General features: G+C 38.0%; 1 protein-coding gene across 3 annotated transcripts; it reads left to right on the forward strand.

Annotated features, from left to right (window-relative positions):
- Positions 1-612: 612 nt before the first annotated feature.
- LOC149845044 (DNA-damage-repair/toleration protein 111-like) lies at positions 613-19816 on the forward strand. Of its 3 annotated transcripts, none has more exons than XM_089995466.1 (3): positions 613-702; positions 1731-2757; positions 19076-19816. In XM_089995466.1, the coding sequence occupies exons 2-3, from the start codon at positions 1792-1794 to the stop codon at positions 19370-19372; spliced, it is 1263 nt and encodes a 420-aa protein (XP_089851592.1). In that variant the 5' UTR covers positions 613-702; positions 1731-1791; the 3' UTR covers positions 19373-19816. The 3 variants fall into 3 exon arrangements, with proteins under 3 accessions (XP_089851592.1, XP_089851593.1, XP_089851594.1); XM_089995467.1 differs by having other exon boundaries at positions 616-1026; XM_089995468.1 differs by lacking the exon at positions 613-702 and adding an exon at positions 1141-1575.
- The last annotated feature ends 313 nt before the right edge of the window (positions 19817-20129 follow it).

The raw sequence follows: 20129 nt of genomic DNA on the forward strand, positions 1-20129 counted from the left end.
TAACCCAAATCTTCATCCGATTAGTTGGATCCGGTAGCCAGAGTAGGATCCCATTAATAATTGGATCTGAAATCGATATTGGAATTTGTATCTGAATCCGAGTCTGAGTCTAAGTAAGATCGGAATCTGAATTATGTAAATGTTGGATTTTAGGTTTTTCGGATTTGGATTTAGTTTTAACTGATTCCATGCAACTCCAAATCTGAATAGATCAGATCCGATTAGGTTGAACTCAGTATTACCTCGATCCGAGCAGAGTCCGAGACCTTGGTCACCGCGTCCATGGATCTCTGAGTGAGATCCGTGGCATTGAAATACACCCTTAAAGAAAACGAAGATTATTATTACTGGTTTTGATTCTTGTGATCTGAACCTGAACCTGGATCTGGTTCTCTCTGAGCCAGTTGGGTCGGACCCGTGCCTGGCTAGCTACCACCTCTTCAAAATCGAATCTGGGACCGGAGCCACCTGGATCTGGCCCAGGACTGAACCGTTGACAGAGTAGTCGCAGTCGCAGCACCAAAAGTTCGGATGCGTTTTCGCGTTCACCGGATCCGACACAGATCCGAACAGTTAGCAGCCATTATATAATGGAGAACCCCTCGTGGCCCAACCGGTGGGAAGACTTTCCGGGTTGTTGCTGTGCTCTCGCGGTTCGTTCGTTCGACCCAATCCGTCTCGTTGTCTTCCGCGAGCGCTCTGGTATGGCGTTCCTTCTCTGCCTCCGAAAAACTCTAACCCTAGAAACATCAGAATCCCCATTGCATCTGCTCTCCCCCCTCCTCGCTAAACCCTAACCCTAGAAATCAAAGAATCTGTGTCACTCCCTTCGTAAGCCCTAGAAGCCGTTAGTGGCTGCTGAACTCTTCTGTTAAACCCACAAATCGCCGTTGAATCTGCTGAGGGAGAATAATTGTGCCACGCGTTCGAAATTTTCTTTTCTTTTTTTATTGTTATTCGTAAGCCGTTTTTTCTGGAGTTTGAGTTGGATATCGGGGGTGGCATCCGATCGATCGTCAATCTTTGGTTCGTGATTTTCTTTGCTCCTCTTATCGTTCTAACTGAAGTTTCTCGGATTTGTTCGTGTGTGTGTGCGTGCGCGTGCGTTGTTTTCGTGTTTGTTTCTGCTTGTTGCCTAATTTGCAGCTGGTTTCATCTCTTTCGCTTTAAAAATTAGGGATCTTTCCTTTCTTGCTTCCTCCTACTATTGTATTCAGAATTGGGGGTTTCAGCTCTTCTCTCTCTCTCTCTGCTTCTCTATTGTTTCCCCCCAGATCTTCAATCTGTTTCATTTGAAACCCTCTGTGTGATTATTTTTTTCATGTAGAAATTTTGGGTTTTCCCTGCTTTATTTCTCCTTTGTTTGATACCAGAAATGGAAAACTAAATATTAATTTGGGGTTTTCCCTGCTTTAACGAAGGAAATGTCATATTCTTGCCTGTTTCTGTTTGTTCTGAGTTTTCTTTTTTCCTCAAAATTTTCGGCCAATAAAGGGGGTTGTTTATGTGGATCTTCTGATTCACAATGCAATATCTACTCCACAGTAGGTTGTTGCATCTGAAATCACATCACTGGTATGCTTGAAAGTCATATTTTCTGCTATTTTTCTTAACCAAATGCCAAAATCAGGGTTTCCTATGCGTGTTTTCTTTAGGCCTCTAAATTGTGTCTTTTTTAAAGCTTATTTTGCTCTCCTTTTTTGCTGATTCTTGCTTGAATGTTACTACAGAAAAGCGAATCCTGATTTATGGTAGCAAAGCTTACAGAGAAATAGTAAAAGGAAACCAAAAATGTTGGGTGGTTTATATGGGGATCTCCCCCCTCCTTCAGTACTTCCCTCTTCGACGGGGGATGAAGAGAGAAACAATGGTTCATCCACACATTCCCAATCGTCTACCACACCATGGTCAAGCAGTGCGAAGATGGCACCACCGGCCTTGCGTAAGCCATCTTACCTTTTCACACCTCCTCAATCAGTCTTGAAGAATCAGCAGTCTCAAGGAAGACCCAAACCAACACAGGGCTCATCAGTAACCAAAACAGTATCCTCTGTTGGCTCTGGATCCACATTGGTCAATGATGGAATGAAATCAGCTAATATTCAACCGGAGCTTGTTGGTGTTACTGCTACTATAGTTGAAGAGTATGACCCTACTAGGCCTAATGATTATGAAGAGTACAGGAGGGAGAGAAGGAGGCGGTTAATGGAGGCAGAGATGAAGCGGGAACTTGAAAGAAGGCGGCAAGAGGAGGAAGAGAGGGAGAGGGAGAGGGAGAGGGAGAGGGAGAGGGAGAGGGAGAGGGAGAGGGAGAAAGAACTGGAAAGGGAAAGAGAGGCAGCAGAAAGAGAGAAGGAAAGAGATTATGAATCAAGGTCAGCAGCACTAAATATTTCTGGAGAAGAAGCATGGAAACGGCGGGCAGCAATGGGTGGAGGCTTGTCAGCAGCACCAAGGTCGCCTTCTCCTCCTTCTAATGGAGATGGGTTTACTATTGGGAAGTCAGGCACAGCTGGGCTTGGTGTTGGGGCTGGTGGACAGATGACAGCAGCTCAGAAAATGATGGCAAAGATGGGTTGGAAGGAAGGCCAAGGGCTTGGGAAGCAGGAACAAGGAATCACTACTCCCTTGATGGCAAAGAAGACAGACAGGAGAGCGGGGGTTATTGTGAATGCCAGTGAATCTAGGGCAGAGAAAAAGCTCAAGAGTGTAAATCTGAATGGTCCTCCAACTCGTGTTCTTTTACTCCGAAACATGGTACGGTTCATCTTTTCTCATACATATAGCTGTAACCTTGTTAGAGACCGTCAATTATTTCGGTCGCTAGCTGCAACCAGTGCTGGACTCTCTCTCTTTCTCTTTATTTTTCAGTGTTGCTGTTTAACAGCTTTGTATAGTTTTTTTTTCTTTGGAGGTATAGGGCTAGGATTAGGTTTGATTCAAAACATTAATGGATTTGTCCTGATTTTCACAATGGGTTTGGCTCTAGGAGTCTAACCTGGGTACACTCTGACTTCGATCCAGAGTAGGTTGAGTTAAACCTGATTGGATTCATGTGATATCTAATTAGGTTAGATGTTGTGCATAGACATACATAAATACATGCATAATATACACATATCTTTTTTTTTATGTGTGTGAGTGTGTGTGGTCTTATGCAAATGCATGCATCTTCATGGGCCAGCGCACCAAATGAACAACAACAACAACAACAACAACAACAACAACAACAACAACAACAACAACAACTACGCCTTCATCCCAAAACAATTGGGGTCGGCGATATGAACCAACAAAGAAAATCATTATGGGTCTTCCACATGAATCCTTCTCCTCCATTCATTTCTATCCAATGCCATGTCCTCGGTGAGGTTCAAAGCATTCATATCCTTTCTTATCACCTCCATCCATGTCTTCCTAGGCCTACCCCGACCTCTTTTAACTAATATATTTTCCCATTTCTCCATCCTTCTAACTGGAGCATCATTAGGCCTTCGTCGAATATGTCCAAACCACCGTAAACGATTCTCTCTCATCTTATTTTCAATGGGTGCAACGCCTACCTTCTTACGTATCTCCTCGTTCCGAATCTTATCTTTTATTGTACACAAACAAGCAAATTTGATATCTGCAATATTCTTTCTCTAAATGTAAATTCCAAGTGGTTGTAACTACTACTGTGGAATGAACATTCTTATGAAAATATAAGTGAAATTCTAAAATGCAGGATAACATGATTGAATCCACTTACATAGCATCACATGGAAAAGAGGATTTACTCAAAATGGAAGAGATATTCTGCATTGTTTTAAGATTATCTTTTGCACATGGCCAATGATAATATAAAGATGCTCTAAATGTCAAAAGAGTAAATGTAATATCTAAATTAAACAAAACTCTGTAGTTGATTTATCCATGTTAAAAGAATCTGGTAATTATCAACAAGACAATTATTTTATTGAAGCTTTTTTAGAGATGCCAACAGAAATTGTCACAGTGATCTTTCCCTTAATTATGGCCACAGACACATAGAACCACTAAATAGCAACACAAGGAGAAGGGCACCAATATGCTGAAATGAAGTAAATACAATCAAGTTAATATATTTAAAGTGAACAAAATGTTGAATTGTTTGGAAAAGCTTGATCCTCACTTGGTCAATGTCAATATTATATCAACAACAGTTGAATCACGAATAATTCATAATTTTCATGGGGCACAATGACCAATTTCACCTTGGGGTTCGATTGCAACTACTTCTAGCAAACAAAGGATGTTAAACACATGAAACACCGTACATTGCCAACTAATATTAGCCATTTTTAACGTGTAAAGAAACAAATAATCAGATCATGTGATGCGGACCAAGTACTTGGTGAGCTTGATCAAACTCCAAAGGTCCAAATTATGCAAACGGGTCCAACCCAAGCCGACTGGATCCCACCTGGTTGGCGCCATCCAAGAGGCCTTCAAGGCCCCTCAAAAAACATGTAGACCCTTGGGCTTCCCACCTTTATGGCCTTAGAGCCCAAGAGCCTCATGTATTAGTGGGCTTCATTAGTGATTTGTGTAGTTTCTTATCTTAGTGGGTTATTTGCTTTGAATTTTGTAATTAAGAGAGAGTTCTCTTGGCCTATAAAAGGGACTCCATTTATGAAAATGAGGAATATAGAAATTGAAGGTTTTCTCTCTCAAATTCACCTCACACTCTCCTTCTTCTCTCACTAGTTAACGTCTCTCTCTCTCTCTCTCTCTTTCCCTTACCCATGCGAGTCCCTACCCTCGACTCGTTCACCCTTTCTGTAAGGGATGTTCTCTTGGTCAGTATAAGGTGGTACCAACCCTTCATAGGATTGAAATTGCCTAAGTACTAAGTAGACTCAATTCTACCTAGTGTTCGTGGACAACATCAACAAACATGGAAAACTCGACTCAACCAAGCCGTTTACGGACCAAACCTCTCTCTACCGTAGGACACTCTCCCTAAACCGTGTAAGTCATCAGAAACCTTTTCCTAAAGCTTCTCACAAGCCTAGCCTCTCATAAACCCGTTGAACCTAAACCTGAAAACAACATTCTGTTGTTGTGATTTCTAGATTTTAGCCCAACTTTAACTCAACGTTTCTTCCGTACCTAGTTCAATTATGCAAATTTAACCTTAGTTTAGCCCATCTATCCTTAACCTACCCACCAAAAATCGAATCCAAACTCATTCCCACTGAGGAATAATAAATCTGACACTGTAACATGTTTTTACCAAATCTCAGTCCAGACTCAAACCTGTTTTCTGTGTTTCCTTATTTTTATCTCCCTGACCATAAAGACTTTGAACCTCAAATTTTAACCGAACGTTCCCTAGCCTATCCCAAGTCTTCCCTAATTTTTTATATTTTTTGATTGGTATTCTGAGAGAAATAAATTAATCTCTCAATATCTGTCAGAATCCAAACCATAACCCTGCCACCAAAAACTCTCAGAACTTCCTGGAATTTTATCTCCTAAACGACAGATTCCAAAATCCTGAAAATTTTACCCAAGCTTGCCTCACGTGTCCCAAAGTCCCTCCTAAATTTTCATCATTTTATCTGCTGTAAATCGGGAGAACCAAATTTTCTATCGAACCCTGTTAGTACCACCTCCCTGTTACCGATTTGTCTTTTTGGACTTGACCCAAAACTTGACCTAGCCTACCTAAACCTCAAAACTTAACACAGGCCCACCAGAACGCATCATCATGTATCCTATGTCACATGGATATGGATGCGGGGAGTAGGACAAGATGCAGATATGGTTGGTACAATACTATAATTTTCAGAAATTAGTATATAGGGACACAACCATGCACATACATAGATGTATGTATGTGTGTGTGTAAAACAGCAATTGTAAATCACTATAATTAAGAACATCAAATAATGAAACTAAGTTGAAATTGAAATGTAATGTGATTGATAACAATTTTTAAAAAGAAATAAAAAGCCTAAAGTGAATACAAAATAAAAAAAGATAAAGTTAATGACACAATGTTGACTGTGTATGAAACTGGTTTGACTATGTTCATGGAGTGTCATGTACGTTCTGGTGTTGTGTTGTATTCACATGGGATACATATGCTAAGTGAAGTGTCCGTGTGACATTGATGTTGCTAGGAGCACAAAACGAACCATCAACTAGGATTCTTGGAAACAGGGAGGACATGGGAATATGTTCCATATTTTTCACTTACTCGAGATCCTAACATCTCATAGTACTGTCTCATATCCTTGCAAAACAAGTAAAAAGACTGGCTTTTCTATGAATGATATATGTTCCTAAAAAGAAGCATCTAATGAAGCATCAGCTAGAATTCTAGGAAACAAGCAGATTCAGGAAAATGTGCTCAATAGTTTTCACTTGCTCAAAGGTCCTTGACAGCTCATGCTGTTCTTATGCTCAATATAGAATTCACAGAACAAGTGAAGACTGACATTTCTGCTACATCAACAAAGCTAGGTTAGTTTGATGCAGCTCAAACTGCTTTTGACTGGCTGAAACTGAAATTAGCTTCAGCTTGTTAAAGAGATGAAGAAAAACGAAGACAACTCCATATTTACTATTTCAAACTTGAGTAAAAAGGTCAGGTGAAACTCTCCTAAGGTCATAAATGATGGTCACATTGGTTCAAAATTGTGGTTTGCCAAGTGCTAAAGAACTTGGTACATTGGGGTAAGATTATTTGAAGTTTTCAACTAAAAAAGATTCTTAGGCTGGGGATGCTGGATTATGCCTCATCGGTCGCAGACCCAAGATAGAGAACCTGGTATGTATGCTGTCAACAACTGGATAAAGGACAAACTAAGGTTGCCAAACTAGGAAGCGGAAGCGGGAAACGGGAAGCAGAAGTGAGAACCGATGCATTTTAAAATGTATAGGAAGCAGGAAGTGAGTGATAAAAAAAAGCAATATAAGAATTGAATTGGAATCGAAATGAAACCCAAATAAAAACTAAAATAAAAGTGACTTGTTAAATTTCATGATTTTTTAGTGTAAGACTTAAATTTTTAACAAAATCTAAAAATGATAACTGCTAATTTAGAGAAAGCACATGGAAGTGAGAAGCGTGAGAAGAAACACATAAAAAACATGAAAAGTAAAGTGAGAGAACATATAAGAAGAATAGATGAAGTGTGTGGAATGCATAGGAGAAGCATGGGAGAATCGAGATTCTCATCAAGTTTCAGAAGTGAGTTTCTGGGAAGCGGGCTTTCCACCTATCTAAGAAGCTTTCGGTAACTCTTCGACAAACCTGATTTCTACCAAAATGATGGTTTGAGTCAATGCCAAACAGATAGGATACACCCATTTTCCTGGGTTCATAGTTCAATAAGTCAGTGCACAGCCCTTTCAAGGTGAAAGCTGCGGGTTCAGACACCATCAGTCGACCTAGGATCCTATGACTAGATTGATTCATCTCTATGCTAAGAAGGGGAGACAGAGAGCATGATCTGGTTCCTGGCAGATGGATTCTTATCGTATGTATCCAGATCCAAATCAAGCTATTGATAGCCTCATTGTTTCCTTATCCATTTTGGGGTTGTTTCATGAGGAATACATAAAGGATCTATGATAGTTATCTTACGTTTATTATGTTTATGGTAGCTGATGACACTTCCTCTTTATCATGTCTCATATCGTGGCTTCCAACACCATTCATCTCTCTCTCTCTCTCATTGTTCATTTATAGTATGTTAATGCCCAAGTATGATTAGTTTGTCATCATTAACAATGAACCTGCACTATGGAATTGAGCCTTGTTCCATTCATTGTTTTGTTAGCTTGGAACCTGTGATATTTTGGAGATTGGGCAGTTTTAAGTGGAGAGGTGGTGATCTCAGATTGGAACCTTGTTGAGATGGCTTGTTCTCACATTTTCAGACAATCTTTTGTCTTTTGATATGCTCGTATTCCTTTTCTATTTCTATATGATTTTCTCGTTCCACCCTTCCTACTCTATTAAAAGTTTTTTCTTGCTCTCAAGAAAAGTGTAAAAAGGTACACATTTTTGTTAGCATGCTGATCATTATGTATTCAATTACGTACTTTGCATTTAACATGAAATTGTTTGTCAATGGTCAATCAGCATTCCTTCCTCCCAAAATGTATGTTCAAGTTCCATTGTCTGTCACCTACCATTTTCAATGTACTGCCTATCCATCACCGTGTTGCACCAAGCAGAATTTATGTCTTTCTAATAAAGTTTGATCTTGGAAACAGTTACCGCCTAGAGCCTTCTCTTCTTCATGTGATCTTGTACAGATGGAGGGCATTTTTTCTGATAAGCTGTGCTAAAATGGAATGATAGCTTCATCGTAGCACTTTACAGTGATTTGTCCATCTGGTTTCAAGGCAATTGGTTGAACTATTCAGTGCAGTTTTCTAATCTTTTCACATTGATGCATGTTCCACTAGTTTTTCTATATAGCATTCACTGCATAATGGGTTTAATGTAGTAAGATGTTTTCCTGAGCTTCTTGTGCTTTTGTAAGTTTCATTTCTGTTTCTAACATTGGTTCTCTTGCATTTGATGTCAACAGATTGCAGGATGCCTTTTTAACTTAATCCTTTTCAAATCAACAATGAATCCAATAAATGCATAACAGGGTGACCAAGCACATTTCTAATTTTGAGTCAGATCTTGTCCAGTCATGGAAAAAATCTTTTTGTTCCCAACATCAGGTTTTTATAGCATTTGATCTTAACGGGGTTCAGTATGACCCTTTAAACTTAATCCAATGAAAATGAAAGATGAACCCCTGAATAAAATTAAGAAAATCAATGTATTAGCAATTAAATTTAGTGTTTTGTAAACATTTTCTTTCCAACCCCTGCTTGTTCTTGAACTGGAGTTGTGGCTTCAGGTCATCGAGAAAAAACTAAATTTGTAGAAAAATGTCCAACATAATTTTATAAACACAATCCTTTTTTAACTTCTAGTTATCATTATAGATTTTTGGTGGAACTTAAATACCTAAACTTAAAACATAGTTTTAACAAGTAAGCCAGCGTTTCTTTTTGAAGTTTTAGTGTGAAATTCCTACCAAGTTCTACCTTAAATGCTTGAGGTGAATCTGAGGCTTAAAATGGTGCATAAATGGAAAATTAGTAGTATAAATGATGAAAAGTTCAAAAAACTATAGAGAAGCTGAAAATTAAAATACATTACCCCCACAATGGTAAAACATGAAGATTTCTCATTTAGGCACATTGATTTTTATCTGTCCATCATGTCCTTTTGATGCGTCATGGTTTCCTTCTGTAGGAAGTCATAAGTTCGTCCCCAATTCGATAGTCCTCTAATTGACCTGGGTTGGTTATTAACTGCATGACCACTTGTCTTTGACGCATGCAAATTAAGAGGTTCATTCTCCAAGCACCAAGGGAAAAGTGCTTTGAAGTACTCCTATTGCTTCCATAATGATGACCTTATTCAGGGATCCAATCAGGCATGCTTGGCTTCAGTATATGAGAATTTATTGATTATCAATACTCTAATAATATTGAGAAATGTGGGTTTAGGTTTCATAGCTGGAATTCTACAGTAGCAGTATCTGACAGAGCCCTGTGGTTCAAGTACACTGGGGGGTTAGTCCCCAGCTTTCCTAGCAAATAGCCTGTGCAAAGATGGATTTGTGACCTGGGCTACCTAATGCTAAAATACCGTGTATATATTTATACGTAATTGATATACATATATTTATGCAATATACATATATCAGGGGTATTTTGGTCATTTAATAATACGTATTTTAGTACAGTCCATTAGGGACTGTAAGGTCTTTTTTATTTTCTTTCTTTTTCTGTTTTTTATTGTAAATTCAAAAGAGCTGTTGGGGTGACAGTCCAACTAGTTGTTGGACTGCCTCCCTTAAAGGCATGCACCTCACTATCTATTTTATGCTTTTCTAAAGCATTTCATGTGCTAATACAAAATCTATTTTTTCTGTTGTGCTCTTGTGGGTTTTGTGCTTTTGTGCCTATCTTTTATGAGATCGTCATCCGCCCATTAGAGACAATAGTATATTTGTGCACTTGTGTAGCCCATCGTTAGCGTTGTAATTATGTACTCTTGCTTCATTATATAATTTCATAGCTAAGCTCTTGAAGTAGTGAAAGCTATTTTGAGATTGCTCTCTTTGTGGTGGTGCTCTTCAACCTTTTTGTCCTCAAACACAAGTCTTCTTCATTATGGGAGAAAGAGATTTTGCCTCCGTTATCTCCTACAAACTCAAAGAAAACAACTGTTTGATGTGGGTGACCAACAACAACAACGCCTTCATCTCAAACAATTGGGGTCGGCGATATGAACCAAAAAGAAAATCATTCTGGGTCCTCCACATGAATCCTTCTCCTCCAATCATTTCTATCCAATGTCATGTCCTCGGTGAGGTTCAAAGCATTCATATCCTTTCTTATCATCTCCATCCAAGTCTTCTTAGGCCTACCCCGACCTCTTTTAGCTAATGTATTTTCCCATTTCTCCATCCTTCTAACCGGAGCATCATTAGGCCTTCGCCGAATATGCCCAAACCATCGTAAACGATTCTCACTCATCTTATTTTCAATGGATGCAACGCCTACCTTCTTACGTATTTCCTCGTTCTGAATCTTATCTTTTAGTGTATTTCCACACATCCATCGAAGCATACACATCTCAGTTACACTCATTTTTTTAAAATGATGTCTCTTGGCAGCCCAACATTCCGTACCATATAGTAAAGCGGGTCTAATTGTCGCCCTATAAAACTTTCCCTTCAACCGCAATGGCATTCTATGATCGCACAACACTCCAGTTGCACTTTTCCATTTCATCCACCCAACCTTAATCCTATGATTTACATCTCCATCAATTTCTCCATTCTTTTGAATGATAGATCCCAAATATTTGAAACAATCATCCACCGCTATTTCTTGCTCACCAAGCTTCACTACACTCTCATCACTAATTTGTTGCTTACTAAACTGACATTCCATATATTCTGTCTTACTCTTACTCAACGTAAAACCTCTTGCTTCCAAAGTCTGTCTCCATAATTCTAACTTAGCATTAACCCCAACTCTAGACTCATCAATCAAAACAATATCATCAGCAAACAACATACACCACGACACATTCTCTTGAATTGATCTCGTAAGTTCGTCTATCACTATAGCAAAAAGGAAAGGGCTTAATGCAGATCCTTGATGTAACCCAACCGTTATAGGAAAATTGTTTGTCACCCCTCCACAAGTGCGGACATTGGTTACTACTCCTTCGTACATATCTTTAATTATACTAATGTACTTGGGAGAAATACCTTTCTTCATCATTGTCCACCAGAGAACATCCCTAGGTACTCTCTCGTATGCCTTCTCTAAATCAATAAAAATCATATGCAAATCTTTGTTCGCCTCTCTATATCTCTCAATAAGTTGTCTAAGAAGATGTATAGCTTCCATAGTTGATCTTTCAGGCATAAAACCAAATTGATTCTCCGATATCATGGCAACCTTCCTCAACCTATATTCAATCACCCTCTCCTAAAGTTTCATATTATGACTCATGAGTTTTATACTACGATAGTTTGTGCAATCTTGTATATCACCCTTATTCTTATAGAGAGGCATCAAAGTACTCTTCCTCCACTCATTAGGCATCTTATTTGTCCGCCAAATCTTGTTAAAAAGATTTGCCAACCATACTAAACCTTTCTCACCCAAGTATTTTCAAGCCTCAATAGGTATACCATCCGGGCCAACTGCCTTTCTGGATTTCATATTCTTTAAAGCCTCTGCAATTTCTTTCTTTTGAATCTTGCGCATGAAGTCACGATTCATCTCATGAAAAGGAAAAGGAATGGAGAAGTCTCCAAGATCTTGGGCATGATTTCCATTAAATAGCTTATCAAAATAATCTTTCCATCTCTCCTTAATCTCCTCATCTTTAACTAAAACCCTTTGCGCTTCATTTTTGATACATCTAACCATACCCAGATCCCTCGATTTCATATCTCTCATCTTTGCAAGCCTATAAATATCCTTTTCGCCCTCCTTGGTATCCAACTTGTCGTAGACTTCCTTATATACCTTATCCCTCGCGTGTCGAACTACTTTTTTAGCTTCCTTCTTTGCTACCATATACTTCTCCAAATTCTCATTATCCCGACTCTTACTTAGATTTCTATAACACTCTCTTTTAACCTTAATAGCTAATTTGACATCTTCGTTCCACCATGATGTATCCTTACCTAGCGGTGCACCGCCTTTAGACTCACCCAAAACCTCCTTCGCCACCTTTCGCATGCAACCCGCTATCTTATTCCACATTGATTCTGCATCCTCCTCGAGACACCAATTATCTTCCTTAGCTACCTGTTCTACAAACATTCCTTGTTTGGCTCCTTTCAGTGCCCACCACTTAATTCTAGGATCTATCCTATGTCTATCCCTTTTGTGGCATTTTCTAATTTTAAGATCTAAAATTAAGACTTTATGCTGTGTAGCTACACTTTCTCCCGGTATAACCTTACAATCGATGCAACAAACCCTATCTTTCTTTCTGAGTAGGAAAAAATCTATCTGACTCTTATTAACCCCACTTTTAAATGTTACTAGGTGAGACTCCCTTTTCCTAAACCACGTGTTGGCTAAGATCAAATCATAGGACAAACCAAAATCTAAAATCCTTTCTCCACTTTCGTTTCTTTCTCCCGTACCATAGCCTCCATGGATACTCTCAAATTCATCCCTACTAATGCCTTCATGTCCATTAAGGTCTCCGCCGATGAAAATCTTTTCTCCATGAGATATCCCTTGTACTACTCCGCCTAAATCTTCCCAAAATTGCCGCTTAATGGAATCGTCTAAACCGACTTGGGGTGCATAAACACTAATAAAATTAATAATATCTGTACCTACTACTAATCTAATAAGTATAATCCTATCCCCCTTTCTACGGACCTCAACTACATTATCTATAAACTCACGCCTAATAACAATCCCAACTCCATTCCTATTCCTATGTATTCCTGTATACCAAATCTTATATCCCCAAGGTTGTATCACTTTTGCTTTCTCACCTACCCATTTGGTCTCTTGTAAACATAAAATATCAATCTTTCTCCTATGCATAACATCTACTAACTCTACCAACTTACCAGTTAAAGACCCTATGTTCCAAGTGGCTAACCTAATTGTATGGTCTTGAACTACCTTTTTACCCTCACCCGTCCAACAAAGTGCGGGAACCCTTGCCTATTTGACCCCACCCCCGGGCGCCGGTTTGACGAGTCGCTTCTGGGCAATGTCCTAGCTACCCTTGCCCACTTATCACTGCCTCCGGGCCTATAGAGTACAGAGCATCGCTTAGTAGGGAACACCCCAACGAAATTCGCATATTGGTTCATATTCCAACGCCCCAATGGTCTTGAACTATTTGATGTGGGCGACCGCTATGAAAAATCACATTAAAGGTAAAAAGTTTTGGACTTTTGTTAGTGGAACCGCTCATGAACCTAAATTAACAAAAGGAGATCAAGTCAAAGTCCTATCTAAAGAAAAAAAGAGAAAGCTTTGCAAGAATATCAAAACAAGTTGGAGGATTGGGAAGCTAGCAATGCTCTAATTCTCTCATGGTTCATGAAGTCCAAAATCGCCACTAACATATGTCACATGGGTGCGGATGCAGAGCAATTTCAAAATTTTTGGACACGGGGACACGACTATATATATATATATAACAATAATAAGACTCGGTCAAAGTTGTGCCCATTAGAGGACACAACTATATATATAACAATAATAAGACTCGGCTATATATATATATTTAAAAAAATATATAAAAAGATCATTTTTTTAGTTTTTATAAGTCTTTTGCCCGAAAAAATAGACAAAAATAGACTCGATCAAAGTTGACCAAATCCAAAATGTGGACGGACTCGGCCCCGGTGCATTGACCGAGTTCGACACTTGGTTGACCGTGTCCAAAGCCGCACCCGTGTCCGCACCTATGTTGGGTACGAGCGATGCGGGTGCGTTAACCTTTTAGCCGAGTCCGTGTGACTTAGCCAACAACATCATCAAATTAAAAAGGGCATGTGATGCATGAATTTTCCTAAAGAGCACCTTCATTTAAAAGGATATGGCTATGCTATATTATCTCCAAGACAAGGTACGTAATACCAAACAAGGAGATAAAAGTGTAAAAGATTTTTATGGTATTTTATCTCCTATTTGGGATGAACTAGCTATGTTCGAACCAAAATGGGAAGGTTCGACTATTGAAACGAGGAAATTACAAGTTGAAAGAGAAAACCTTTTCTCTTTTCTTTATGGTCTTCGACCAGAATTTGAGCAAATTAGGTCCTCCTTGCTTAATAGAACTTCGACTCTTTCTATAAGTGAGGATCTTGCTCAAATTTGCCAAGAATATACAAGACTTGGAATGCACAAGTCTAACGATGAGATCTTTGCCGTATCAAAACCCAAATTTTTTGTAAAAACTTATAAACCACCTCACTTTGGAAGAAAATTCAATGGAGAAGGACATAATGGGGGAGGATACAAGGGTAAAATTATTTATCATCATTATAAGGAACCGGGGCATATAAGACCGAATTGCCCCAAGTTGAAAAAAGTGGTCGCCGTAAGTGAAGAACTTCAAAAATCAAAGAAACAGGGCAATTGTAATGATTTGACAATTGCCCAAATAGCAGAGGCCATTTCACAAATTCTTAAAGCCACTCCTTCTACATTCGGCGCCACCATCTCTTCTTCTCCTCCGGGTAAGTCTTTTTTGGATTCTGGATTCGGGAGCCTCTTTTCATATGACCGATAATGAGTTTCTATTATCCGATTGCACTAATTCATATTTTTCATGTGTATCAACCGCCGATGGTACTTCTTTAAAAGTTAAAAGTAAAAGAAACCTCAACAATATTTCGAAAAACCTTTTTGTTTCAAATGTGACAGTTATTCCAAAATTAAATTTAAACTTTTTTTTGGTATTTCAAATTTTTGATTATGAGTGTAAAATATTCTTTTCATCTGAGGCTTGTTGGGTGCAGGATCTCCCAGGGAAGCTGATTGGGACAAGGCCATAGAGGAGGAGATCTTTACTATATGAATTTCTTATGTTTACAAAAAAAATCTTTTTGTAATCATGTCAAAAACATTAATTTAGATCTTTGGCATAAAAGATTAGGACACCCAAGTATATCCAAATTATCTCATTTTCCATTTTTAGAAAAATTTTGTAAGGATAAAGAATTTGTATGTGAAGATTGTATATTTGGAAAAACGCAAATGATGCCTTTTGGATCTAGAACTTTCTTAACTAATGAAATCTTTGAATTAGTGCATTAGGATGTATGGGGTCCCGCTCCCGTGATGTCAAAATGTGGTTATTCATATTATGTTACATTCATAGATGATTTTAGTATACATACTTGGATATACTTCCTTAAACTCAAATCTGAAGTTTTTTCGTGATTTAAAAATTTTCATAATCTAGTTAAAAATCAATTTAAAACAAATATTAAAGTCTTTCGCTCTAACTCAATGAGAGAGTTTCTTTCAAATGAATTTTAATTCTATTTAAAAACTCATGGTATTTTACACCAAATATCTTGTCCCACGACCCGCCAACAAAGTGGTATTTTCGAAAGAAAACATCGTCACATTATTGAAACTACTAGGACCCTACTCATTTCAAATTTTTTTGGGCCGAAGCCGCTCTCATCGCGGTATATCTAATAAATAGAATGCCTTCTCAAACTATGAAAAACAAATCCCCTATTGAAAAGCTTTTTGAAATTTTTCTCGATTTGAAAAGACTAAGGGTATTTGGATGTAAATGTTTTGTGCTTCTTGAAAAATATAACAAACTCTCCTAAAGCTATAAAATATGTTTTTCTTGGATATGCCGAAAATAAAAAAGGCTATTGGTGTTATGATTTAACAAATGATAAACTTTATGTATCTAGAAATGTAACATTTCTTGAAAATGAAAATAGATTTGATTTTGAGAAACCTAAGGAAGAATCTGAGTATCCATGTGCTTTTGAAAGATATAATCAATCAACAAATGTTGAAGAATCTAGTGTTAGAAGATTTGAAGGGATACATAGGCTTCCAAATAGGTTTGCCTCCTATGAATCCTTTTCTTCAAGTTATAGGGCTTGCTTTCTATCTATTCTTTCATATCATGAACCACCTAACTACAAAGAAGCTAAAAACATAAAAGAATGAATAGATTCTATCAAAATAGAATTAGATGCATTATACAAGGCTCATACTTGGGCACTTCAACCTCTTCCCAAGGAAAAGAAGACAATATGATATAGATGGGTATTTAAACTCAAAACAAAGAGTGACGGGTCCTTAGAAAGATATAAAGCACGATTAGTTGCAAAATGATACTTCCAGGAATATGAAATAGATTATGAGGAAACATTTGCTCCATTAGCTCGCATGACCACAGTTAGGGCTCTAGTTGCAGTAGCATCCATTAGAAAATGACCTATATATCAGTTAGACGTTAAAAATGCTTTCTTAAATGAAAATTTAAATGAAGAAGTGTATAAGGATCATCCCCCTGGTCAAACTATTGAAAATAAAGTGGTTCCTCGTCTTCAAAAAACTTTATATGGGCTTAAACAAGCTCGTAAAGCATGATATGATCGTTTTAATAGAACTGTGTTGAATTATGAATTGAAATCTTGTTATACTCACTATGGTTTTTTTGTAAGATCTACAACCTCACTTATCATTCTGCTTTTGGATGTTGATGATATAATCATCATTGAGAATGATCAGAAGAAAATTGAAGAAATTAAAAATATGCTTAAAAAATCTTTTGATATGACTGACCTTGGTTTTTTGAGATATTTTTTAGGAATTGAAATATTATACTCGTCAAGAAGGTACATTTTGTCTCAAATCAAGTTTGCAACTTATATTGTTGCGCGTTCGAAAATCACAGATACAAAATATGCCGATACTCCTGAAGTGATAAAATGAGAGCTAAAGACGAAGTTCTATTAGATGATCCAACTCCTTATAGACAACTTATCAGATCATTAATATACCTATCTATTACCAGGAGAGACATTGCATATTCAATAGATATTGAAGTCAGTTTCAATATGCACCCACATCGGTTCATATGAGTGCCATATTAAGAATAGTTCGATACATCAAGAAAACTATATTTAGGGGTTATTCTTATCCTCTTCACCATCTTTAAATCTTATTGCTTATACTGATTCTGACTGGGAAAAAGATCCTAATAACCGCCACTCAATTATAGGTTTTTGTGTGTTTGTAGGTGATTCTCTCATTTCTTGGTGACGCAAAAAACAACCGAAAGTGTCTTTATCTTTTACGGGAGCTGAGTGATGGTTAAAACAATAACCAAGGTCGTGTGGATGAGATCATTACTTTTAGATATGGGTGTTGATGTTTTAGAACCTTCAAATTATGCTGTGATAACAAGTGTCATATATATATATATATATATATATATATATATATATATATATATATAGTTAGCAATCATGCGTTTCATGAGTGAACAAAACATATTGAAATGGATTTTCACTATGTTCAAGAAAAATACTTGAAGGAGACGATTAATTTACCATATTTTCGGTCCGAGTTTTAGATTGTGGACTTATTCACCAAAGATTTTCCTCTACCAAGATTCTTGTATTTTCTTAACCAACTTTCGGTGATTTCACCATAAGTTTGAGGGGGAATATTAAAATACTGTGTATATATATTTATACCTAACTAATATACGTATATTTATACAATATACATATATTGGGGGTATTTTTGTCATTTAACAATATGTATTTTAGCTAATGGACTCTAAGGTCTTTTTTATTTTCTTTATTTTTCTATTTTTTTATTGTAAATTCAAAAGAGCTGTTGGGGTGACAGTCCAACTAGTCGTTGGACTGCAGGCTCTATCCTCACTATGTATTTTATGTGCTGATACGAGATCTATTTTTCTATTGTGGTCTTGTGGGTTTTATGCCTTTGTGCTCTTGTGGAATTTGTGTTTTTGTGTATCTCTTTTATGAGATTGTCATCGGTCCATTAGAGACCATAGTATATTTGTGCACTTGTATTGCCCTTTGGTGGTGTTGTAATTGTGCACTCTTGTTTCATATATTGAGAAATGTGGGTTTAAGTTTCATAGCTGGAATTCTACAGTAGCAATATCTGACCGAGCCCTGTGGTTCAAGTACACTGGGGGTTAGTCCCCAGCTTTCCTAGCAAACAGCCTGTGCAAAGATGGATTTGTGACCTGGGCTACCTAACTCATGTTTGCCTTGCTCAAGAGTCACATGGATCAGCAGTTGCACAGTAAATAGTACTTTGGGCAGGATCCACTCAAACAAGCAGGCACTTGATCCATGAAGTTGTTCTACCTGAGGTTCAAGTTGATCTGTGATTTGAAACAGTGGTTGTTTGTATAGGCCTGTTTGCAGGCCTTAGAACATAGATTTCGCCCAGCTACTTATATCTATGCTAAATTACATATTTTACAATAGAAACTGAATTACTCGTGGAAGAATGTGTGATTGTTTACACTAGCTTTGAAACAATCTTAGTAATGGTGAGGGAGAGAATAAGGTCTATTTTCTTCTTCAGGTTGTGTTGAGTTTAGGCCTGTTGGTTCTTTCTCTGCCGTCTTCTTGCTTGGATCTGTCCTGCATATATGAATGTCCTACGGGTCATACCCATCCCAGCCTAACTAATTCTGTTCTCCCATGTTAAAACCCATATTTAAATGTTTTATCTCTATATTCAGCTGAAGAGGAAACAGCTGACCTGCATGATCTGGCCCAATTTGGCCATATTCAATAATGAGTTTGTTGCAGATGCAAGGATAGATTTTCCTTTTTGGTTCCCGAAAGATGAAAATCTGTAGATGGATAGAAATTGGATGCTAATGCAGTAGTTATTTTCCTTTTCCAGATTTGGCAAATACTATCTGTACATTCTCTTATTTTTTTGGTCCATTCTTGATTGTGAATTTTACTTGTCGTAGGTTGGTCCAGGGCAAGTTGATGACGATCTTGAAGGCGAAGTTGCAGAGGAGTGTGCGAAACACGGCATGGTTACACGTGTTCTGATATTTGAAATCACAGAACCAGGCTTCCCAGATGATGAAGCTGTTAGAATATTTGTTCAGTTTGAGCGATCTGAGGAGGCAACGCGAGCATTTGTTGATCTTGAGGGTCGTTATTTTGGTGGTAGGCTGGTTCGAGCTACCTTCTATGATGAAGATCGATTCAGCCACAATGAGTTGGCTCCCACACCTGAGGAGATTGCTGGATGTCGTTGAGACTTCCTTCGTGGGCGGGTGTGGTGGTTGGGGCTGACAAGCTTTTAGAGTGATGCATTATTGCTGTTAGTGGTGAAATTCAGTATATGGAAAATTTTCATGACCCTCACCCAAAAAGATTTAAGAGAATGTATGTATATTATATTTTTCTTAATTTCTTTTTGGACTAAATTTTATTTTGCCCCAAGGGGGTTGGCGTAGTGGGGTGGGGCCTTGGCTGCTAGACTGTTCTTATGGCAGTCAAGATTCGATTCTCATGGGCGTCTGCTCAAGCCAATGTGTAGCATAAGGCCCCAGGGGCAGGGGTCCTAGGCTCCCAGTTTTACATAGCCGGTACGATGACCTTCAACCAGGGCTTCATGCCGTGTGTGTGGTTTCTTTGGGTTATAAATTCAGAAAAACTACATTTAATGTTCATTTCACCTCAAACAATGACAGTTTTGTTTAATATTTTGTTCCTTAGATTTAGCTATTTTTGTTTTTTGGGGCTTGCAATGATGACACCTCCCTGAACTTGTAAACGTGTTCCTCGCAACAATTAAGATGTGTTCACTTGATTGTTTCCTGTCTCTTGTTCTTATGGTAGATTGACTAGCATGGACCCATTCTTATTCTTTTCTGTTTTTTTCTTTTTTTCACAAGAGCATCATAGCTGCACCTTTTGCGTAGAGATGCACAATGAGCCGAGCTGGGTCGAGCTCGGCTTGAACTCATTCTGGGTAGATAAACAAGCTGAGCTTAAGTACACAAACTAGTC

Source organism: Nuphar pumila, chromosome 2 (assembly GCF_984573655.1).
Source record: "Nuphar pumila chromosome 2, dmNupPumi1.hap1.1, whole genome shotgun sequence".
Classification (NCBI taxonomy): domain Eukaryota; kingdom Viridiplantae; phylum Streptophyta; class Magnoliopsida; order Nymphaeales; family Nymphaeaceae; genus Nuphar; species Nuphar pumila.